The 9,637-nt window shown below is 38.9% G+C and overlaps 1 protein-coding gene across 2 annotated transcripts in view; it reads left to right on the forward strand.

Annotated features, from left to right (window-relative positions):
- METAP1 (methionyl aminopeptidase 1) overlaps positions 1–9,637 on the forward strand; it is a 94,408-nt gene that overhangs the window by 61,333 nt on the left and 23,438 nt on the right. The window contains exon 11 of one of the 2 annotated variants that reach the window (XM_087434627.1): positions 2,169–3,848. The exons of the other annotated variant lie outside the window; for it this stretch is intronic. Coding sequence (XP_087290753.1) covers positions 2,169–2,332 — 164 coding nt within the window. The 3' untranslated portion in view covers positions 2,333–3,848. Of the gene's footprint in view, positions 1–2,168; positions 3,849–9,637 lie in introns of those variants that run through there. 2 annotated transcript variants of the gene reach the window in all.

Below are 9,637 nucleotides of genomic sequence, written 5' to 3' on the forward strand. Positions count from 1 at the left end.
GTCATGATTAGAGCTCCTCCCTGAGATTGTCAGAGTCATAAGTGGGGGCTGCTTAGTGAGGCCTTCACCTTTCTTTCCCACCAGCTCTTCATTGGGATTAGGGGTTGCAGATTGAGGCAAGAGTAGTAGGGCTAGTGTGTCTTAATGGAGATCTCCTCTCTGGATCCTTCCAGGCTTTTTTATAACCTAATCTTGGGAGTGGCATCCCATCACTCCACCAGCTTCTGTTCCTTGGAAGTGAGTCACTAAATGCAGCCCACCCTCAAGGCGGGGAGCATGAGGGGAGTGTTGGAGGTTATTGTCGACACGGCCTCTGAACCAGATCCTCTGTTGCCTTTTCTGTAAAATGAAAATTACAGTGTGTATCCTGCTGACTCCCCAGGGCTGCTGTAAGAATTAAGTGAGATGATGTATGTTAACACGAAGTACCCTGTATACTTTAAAGGGCTGTACAACTGTAAGGTATTGTTTTTGTCATCCTCACGGAATAAGAAAGTTCTGATCGTGTGTAACCAGTTCCAAGGGCAGTAAGTATATAAGCAGAGAAAGGCAAGACTGTGAAGGGAAAGTGTGGTTTTGGTTATATACCTATTTTCATTAACTGGCATCTGGTTGGTGAGACATAATGTGGTATTTCCAGGAGTAAGCAAGTAACTTTGTATAGTGCTGGTTCAGATAATCAAATTATAACATATACTTCAGTGTAACTCAGCTAGGCTAAATCCAGCTCCAGAGTGGGAAGTCTCAAATCCAAAGAGGAATTTGAATTTCCTCAGAATAGTAGCCCAACATGTTTGACTTGACATTAGTAAAGAACCTGTTTTAGCAGATCCCGATAAAATCAAAGAAGTACTATGTCTTAAATCCATTTATGAAGAAGTCATTCATTACACTGAAAAATATCCATTTACTCATCTTTAGATGTTTGACAAAACATGAATTAACTTTCCTTTTTTTTTTTTTTTAAAGATTTTATTTATTTATTTTTTTCCCTCAAAGCCCCAGTAGATAGTTGTAAGCCATAGCTGCACATCTTCTAGTTGCTGTATGTGAGACGGCCTCAGCATGGCCGGAGAAGTGGTGCCTCGGTGCGCGCCCGGGATCCGAACCCGGGCCACCAGCATCGGAGCGTGCGCACTTAACCGCCAAGCCACGGGGCCGGCCCTGAATTAACTTTCTTTAGGCTACCTCATATTTTTATTTTAGACTGGGATTTCATGTTGCAAAGTAGGTTACTTCACTGCAGAATTGATGTTCTGGGATTTGTCTGAGTCAGTGAGACCTAATCTTTGATGAAGGTTACTCAAAATGAATGTATTGATTATTTTGACATCTAATTTGGAGACAAGAAAGTCTCTGCAAACACATGTTTTTATAGTAGTATCCAGAATTGCATGACTTGCTCATTCTATCTTGGCCTCCCCTCTCTTCCCCTCCCTCTCCCCTCCTCCCCACCCTCTCTAATGTGGCGTTTCATTGTCTCCTGGCTTCTTTCACTGTCGCTTCATTTCCTTTCTCTAGTTTCAACCCCTCTCTAGCCCATTCTGCCTCATCATAATTTTTTTATTCTCTCACCGATCTCTGTTCCTTTCTCTTTGCCCCTCTTTCTGGTTACCGGGGTGTGGTCTACAAAAATTTCACAGTATAATCTGTTCTCACCATTTATGTGCTGGCCATTTTAAAATTATATCAGGAATTAAGTGCTATAATAAAAGTATAAAAAGTTACCTTATTTCCTTTACAATATACATTGGCTGTAGTTTAGTCAGATGCCAAAGTTATACCAGGAAAAAGCCTAATTCATTAATTCAGTTTTTTACTCAACAGTTCTGTGATGAGTAGTATCAATGTTTTCTATTGGAAACATGTGCCTTTATTTTGGAAATACTACCATCTGATTTGATATTTGGGATTTGATGAAAAATGTGAAGTTATAACACACCTGAGGAAATTTAAAGATCATTGCTTTATTGGACTAAAGACCAAAATGAAGTTGGGAAGGCTTTAGCTAAAACAATTGAAGTGTAAATAGGAATCTTAGTGGTGAATTTTCTAGTTGGTTTCTGCAATATCCACGGATACAGGAGTACATGCGAATACACTTACCTAGAAAGTTTATTTAGAAAGCTCACTGAGAATTAAGAAATTGTTTTTGTTTGTTGTGTAAGGTGGATGGCAGGATGAGACCTGGCCGGATGGCTGGACCGCGGTGACACGAGACGGAAAGCGGTCTGCTCAGTTTGAGCACACGCTGCTGGTCACAGACACTGGCTGTGAGGTCCTGACCCGGCGACTTGAGAGCACGCGGCCTCACTTCATGTCCCAGTTTTAACGTCTCCGAGAGGGTGTGTCTCAGTAATGCCTTCTGGCTGTGCTGTCATTTCACGGAGAGTACAGAGTGGAAGAGGACGTTTTTTATTACTTGTTTGTTTTGACTGTAGATAAGGAAGGACTACAGCATTTGATGTATGTCCTCAAGAACTTATCTTGGGTCTGAAAAAGCTGAGAAGAATAAAGTAAACATTTCTTAACTCCTTTCAGTGCCTCCCTCTCCCCCCCAAATCTCTGTGCCACTGTTTTCTCAGTTACCCTTTGAGCACTTTTACGTAAACCTGCTTCTAGTTGTTTCTATCACTGCCATGACTGGGCTGTCAAGAGCCGGCTGATTGTTGAAGATGAGAAGCCTTGAAACTTTAGCAACATACGTTGCTCCCGATTTTTTTATTATATATGTATGGAAATATATATATACACATTTTAAATTCCATATATGTAATTAGCAAACACTATGTGAGTTGGGGTTTGTGTGGCTTCTGCTCTGACAGGGTTCTCCACTGTCGTGAGTGGACCCAGAGTCTGCAGGGATTTAACTCCCGGTGGGGAATTGGCTCCCTCCTGCCTCATGCTCATAAACACCTTTGTACTTGTGTGTAGGGAAGCCCTGGGTCAGTGAGACTCTCTCCAGTGTGGACTCTTGTCAGTGAGTGCACGTGGCAAAATTCACTGTGGAAAAAGGTGGTCAGGTTTTAAAAAATCTAGTTTGTGGCAAAAATAGCCGTATGCTAATGCTCCAGGTGGTTGCTGGCTGTTGCAGAGCATGAGAATTTCGTAATATGTTGCTATTTCAGACCTTTATTTGGTCAAAATGGGAGGGAAAAGCTGCCCTTCTTCCCCGCTCTGTTTTATTTCCAGGGCATACCTTGGAGATATTCAGAGAAGGGTGGAGGTTGCACTGTGGAGGCTGAAGGGGAAACAGTTCTGAGATCTCGCACAGTGAGCAGAGGAGGTCAGGTGGGCTGTGAGACTGGACTCTGAGTAAACCTGGTAGTGATGAGAAGGACCTTCATTGAAGACTGGACTGTCCCTTGCAGTAGAGATGCAGTGTCCTTGGTGTCCTGAAAACACACTTCACCTTTACATAGTTTGGGAACCTCATTTGTAATGACCTCAGCTGCCCGATATCTATCTATGTTCCTTTCAGTAGTTTAGTCTAAATGGGAGTGTATCCAGTGAAGACATATCAGATCAAAGTCATTGTCATTAGAGTGTACTTGATAACTGGGTATCTGATACCTTTCTTATAAGATAATTTGATACCACTGACATGTTATACTTGTATGAGAACATCTTTCCCAGAGTGCCTCAGACCTTTATTGCTTTAAAGAATTATGATAATGTTTTCATTACTTTTATTATTTTAATGATTTAGTAAAGTGACTGAATCTGGTATAGACTTTTGGGGGTATGTGTGTGAAATTTTTTATCAAACTGTAATATTTGTGAATGCAATGCCTTGCAACATGAATGTTAATATAATAAGTGAAGGGAGATTAAAAAGTTTGAATGATTATCCTGCTACGTAGTCATTAACTTTGCTAAATTTGTTTGGGATTTCAGATGGAAGTGGTGGGAATGGGGTGGCTGATTTCATAATCTAAAATAAACTCATAACCATTTGAGTAAAAATACTTTTTCAACTTTAATGGCTGTATAAACATTCCAGTACTGTGTTTAGTTCAGCAGAGTCTACCAGCAGCATTTGAGATGCAACTGTATTTTTGAGAGCTTTGAAGACAGAGAATGCTGAACGTTTAGGGGAGCATTTTATGTACTGATAGTGGAATTCACAGTGCAGACTCATTCAGTGTCTATCAGAAAATAAGCTCAAGGAAAAAAATCTTGGTGGGATCGTTTACAGCATTGGTGATGATGCTGTACTCGGTTTGTGAGATTTTAAAACAATATGGGCTCAAGTCTTATTGTATATGTCTAATTACAAATGTTTATTAGATTTAGATGAGAAAACATCTAGTTTCATCATTCTGCCAACTTTTCAAAGTAAGTCAATATATTAACTTTTAAAAAGAATCTTTTTTTTTTTTTTGCCCCTACCAGTCCTCTATCCCCTTGGAATTATGATTTAAAAGAAGGGAAACATGTTTGCCTTTTATCTTCACTTTATGTCTTTTGTGATAAAATGGATAAAGGTACATGAACCATTCACCAACACCTTCATACCATTTGCCCTCCACATGTGTGAATTAATAGGAAGAGGAGGTTTAGGCATTCGTTTGCCATGTTAGCTTGATTCCTTGGTTTGTCCTATAGCTGCTTCTGGTTTTTCATTGGGTTTGGTTAAAATCGAGAGTAGGATGCTCCACTTTGCTAAAGCCCCAAATGCACCTTCATATCTGTAAGCTATTTCTTTATTTTTTTTTTTACTTCCAACTTTTTATTTTGAAGATTTTCAAGTTTACAGAAAAGTTGGTAGTACAATGAAACAGTCATATACCTTTTCCTGTATTCAACAATTGTTATTTTGCCGATCTCGCTATAAACACTTTTCTTTTGAAAGAAGTGATGTCATACTTCACCCATTGCTATTGCATCCTGTCTCTCTTAAAACATAAGGACGTTACCTACGTGATCATAGTACGATTATCATACCCAAAGAATTTAGCAGTGATACAGAATTGTCTAATGTATATAGTACACATTCAAACTTGAGTCTCAATTTCCCCCTAAATTTTCTTTAAACATTTCTTCTTTCTTTAAATCCAGGATCCAATCCCACGACATGTGGTTATTGTGTATCTCTAGTCTTCTTTTATCCTAGAACAATCTTCCCACCTTTTTTGATCTTTTATGAAATTGACACCTGAAAAAGCAGGCCAGTTAGCTTGTGGAATTCTGTATTTCTGTGATTGTTTCTCACAGGTAGGTTCAGGATAAACATTTTGTCAGAAGACTCCATAGATGGCACGTGGCATGTCCCATTCATTTCGTCCCATCACACCAGGAGGCACATAATGTTGTCATTGCCAAGATAAGTTTGATCACTTGTTTTCTGTCAGATCTTTCCATTTTAAGAATATGCTTTTCTTAAGCAAATAATGTGGGAGGAAATACTTGGAGACCATTTGGATGTTGTGTTCACTCAGTGGTTTTAGCCTTCATTGATAATCCTTGCCAGAATCCATTATTTTATTACATTGGTGGCTTAAATAGGGACTTTCTGAATCTAGTATTCCATCTACATTTATTAGCTGGCACTCTTTCACAAAGAAGCACTTTTTTTCCTCCCCCTTCCTGCTTTTTTTGAGTATCAATGTGGATTCATCGATTCTTTTTAAAAATTCCATTTAATTACTGTAATTGTTCCAGATTTTGCCTGCAAGAGCACCTTTAAGCTTATTCATAGGTCATTTTGACCTATGCCTCTCAGTTTTGGAGCACTTGCTTGCTTTTTGCCAAAGCAGGATGTTCTGGGTTTATCATAGAATTTTCCTGCCCCAGACTGAGAATTGGCTATTTCTCCAGGGAGCCCTAGTTTCTTTTCACAGGGAAATGGTATTTGGAAATCAATATCTGGGTGCTACTGGGGTAGGCCCTTTCAGGGAACAGAGCCAGGAAATGCATTTTTTATAAATCATGAGTTCATTCTGATACTTTCATTTCAAATCTAACACTAATCTTCCTCACCTTTCCCTGTTCCACATTTTTATCTTCCTTCTCCCATGGTGAGAACCTTGGTTCTGCACATCAATATTTACTTATTTGTTTGATTCTACAAGACATGTAAAAATTATTTTAGAATTACTACATCAAAATCACTACCAGCAATAAACTTAAGTGGAAAATTTGTGATTCTTTTATTCTTGGAACATATCTCACTAAAAGAGTACATACGGAGTATTGGTTTAAAAATTGTTTGAAGTAATTTTGATTGTACTGTATTCTAAATTTCATAAATCTTGAGCTACTTTTTAACAATGAATGCAGTGAATCTCGGGGACAAAAGATACAGTAGGGTGGGGAGGATATTTTAGTGATCTGGAGTTAGAAATATTAGAATCGTGGGGCCGGCCCCATGGCTTAGTGGTTAAGTGCGCGCTCCACTACTGGCGGCCCGGGTTTGGATCCTTGGCGCGCACCAACGCACCGCTTCTCTGGCCATGCTGAGGCCGTGTCCCACATACAGCAACTAGAAGGATGTGCAACTGTGACATACAATTATCTACTGGGGCCTTGGGGGAAAAAAAAAAAGGAGGAGGATTGGCAATAGATGTTAGCTCAGAGCCGGTCTTCCTCAGCAAAAAGAGGAGGATTAGCATGGATGTTAGCTCAGGGCTGATCCTCCTCATGAAAAAAAAAAAAAAAAATACTGGAATCGTTTGAGATGCTGTGATAAAATTCTGTCTACATTTGATGGTGTTTGACTTCTACCCAGCTCTCTAGTGACAAGAGGAGCAAATTATACCACTTGTAATGTGGGTATGTAGGCCATTTTCCACTGTAGTAGAAAAAAAAGTCTGGACATTAGTGTTTTAAGAACAAATTGTCTCACAATGTAGGCTGCATTATGCTAATATTCTAAAAGTTATGTATTTTGCTTCATTTTAATGAACATCTAGGGAAGGTGTAGCCCAGCAGTACAAGCTCAGTGCATGGAAGTTCTCTGGCCCCGCTGCATTTGAGGGGCAAAGCAGCCTTTGGTGGCCGCCACCTCGCTTCTTCCTTTTGGGAGGCCAAGTATGAAAAAGAATAATAGTGGTTTGCATTTGGTTATTTTGCAAAAGAAAACAGGAATAAGGTGGCATTGTCTACCTGTTATCTGATGCTTTTCATTTTGGGGAATGTGGATGAATAACAACAGAATCTATATACAGCAATTCTGTGGTTATATTAAAAAAAGTGTCAATGCTAGTATATCTTACTAGAATGTGCCACAAAGTCAGTATGTGGAGCACTCAAGAAAGGCTACCTGAAAAAATTTTCAATTATCACTAATATGTTTGTTATAGTTCAAAGTATCGTAATCATTTTTCCTATGGATGTCCAGCCTTTTTCCTACTGTAAGGCTTTTAGTAGAGTAATTGCTCCCACCTCTGGGTGATTAGCCCTTTTCCTATTACTCCAGCCTCCTCATCCCACTCCCAACAACAAACACATGCCAGTACTTACTTTCCAAGTCTTTTAGGCATGTTTGCACTACGGTGTCATGAGAAGAGCCCAAGACCAACCATCACAACACCAGGGCTCTGATTTCTCAGATTTTTTTTTTTTTTTTTTGCTGAGGAATACTCCCTCTGAGCTAACATCTGTGCCAGTCTTCATCTATTTTGTACATGGGTCGCCACCTGGGATCCAAACCCACGAACCCAGGCTGCCGAAGTGGAGTGCACCAAACCTAACCACAGTGCACGTGGCCGGCCCCATTTCTCTGATTTTCAAGCTGGTTGGATGGCCAGGGCGAATCACCGTACTTCTCTGTGGAGAGCTATTTGTGGGGTGATACCACAACTTAGCAACTGTTTTATTCTATATGTAATGTGACTATAAAGCAAATTTGCTTTATTTCAGTAGTTAGGCCAGAGGTCAACAGAAAATTCAGGCTAGAACTTTTAAAACATTTTCAGTAAATCTGAGCCCTGGGTGATTCTGAGGAAACAAAATAGTTTGATAAAAATTAGTCTGCTTAAATGCCCATCCCACCTGCCTTGCTCCCATAAAGAAAAGTTACACCCAAAGAAAATTTGTATAATGGAGGACTTTGTATGTCCCTGTTCACTCTAGTTGTTTCTTTAAAGACACGATTCCCTTGGTTTAGTTCTGTGCATTTATTATCCAAATAACTGTTTAAATATACTTAATGATTTCCAAGTGTGTTTGTGGTGTACTTTTTCTAAAAGGTATTTTCTGACAATCAGATTTTGCATGTTAATTGAAACAAAATTGGTTGAATCCAGAGTTGGTCTTTTTCCCAGGTCAGTAAAGTGTCTCTAGGCCCAAAGAATTGTCAGTTACTTTAGGACTTTGATTACCAGCCGACTTGGCAGATGGTAGCCAAGCAGAATATGTTCTAAAGCATTCCATGTATGTAAAATATGTCTCCCCTTCCCCAAATCAGCAAAACATTTTGAGAATTAGCAGCTATGTATAATTTTGCATTCAAATTGACTAAGTGGAAGTAGCATTATGTATATTTTTTGGAGTTTTTTTTGTTTGGTGTATGTTACACACACGTTGACTGGCTCCACTGTGACAGTTTTGGACATAATGTGGTTTTTTCCTCACCTCCATGCCCCAAAACTCCATTATTCCACGTGTTCTCCTTTATATGTTAGTTCCCTGTGCATGTAGTAAAGAACTTGTTCCATGTCAGACATGCATGTATATGGACTTTTCCAGTGAACGTCACTAGGTAGGTTAAATAGAAAGCAGAATAGCCCAACATGCTGAAAATGGAAATGCAGGCAAGATTTGAAAAATGTTAGGAATATGAAAATTTTTCAATAAAAAGCTGCTTAAAGTTCTTAATATAAAATTTTAGATCCTTAAAAAAAATACTGTTTACTTGCTTTCAAGCAAGTGGAATAACCATGTGTTAAAATTATATACTTTTTGTCCAAGAAAGCAGTTGAAAGACATTTTCTGAAAACTCTCGACAATGCTTCTAAGGTGGTAGAATCCTAATTTTGAACAACCAGGATAGATTCTGACACGTACACAGTGAATGGATTTTAGCTCTGTGTTGTATCTATACTTTCTTACAAAAACTATTTGGTTCAGTAATATACATAACATCCTAGATGCCATCCAAGAGGATGTATTAAAAGGATCTTAACAAGAAAGACTATACTATAGTCCCATGATCCAAGAATCCTTATGGCAAGGATCTTATAAAATTGGTTCTTCATACTGTTTCTTTGAGAGAGACAATTGTGCTTTCAGCCAGGAAATGCTCACACTTGTTAACTGAATTAGCTGGCTTAAGAGTATGTACTTAACTGTGACAGAAATGAAAAGTAAACTCCCTAATTGGCCAGCTACAAGAATTTGGAGTTACGTTATTTTAATATCTTAAAACTGGTTTACTTTTTCACATTGGTGAATATAAAAATGTTTGCCATTCTCTCATGTATGAGAAGAAAAATAAGGGGGGAAAAAACTTTTTAAAGGAGTATTAGCTCTCCTCCATTATTATGCTACGTGACCATTTTATTGCAATTACCTAAAACAACAGTATACTTTGTTCCTGGAAGGCTGGGCTAAACCAAACCAGATTAAAAGCACATTTCCTACAGCTGGGGGAGAAGCTGGTTTTAATTTCCCCTTTCTTCCAGTTCACTCAGGA

The sequence above is a fragment of the Ceratotherium simum genome, chromosome 8 (assembly GCF_057802395.1).
Source record: "Ceratotherium simum simum isolate JZ-2026a chromosome 8, ASM5780239v1, whole genome shotgun sequence".
Taxonomy (NCBI): Eukaryota; Metazoa; Chordata; class Mammalia; order Perissodactyla; family Rhinocerotidae; genus Ceratotherium; species Ceratotherium simum.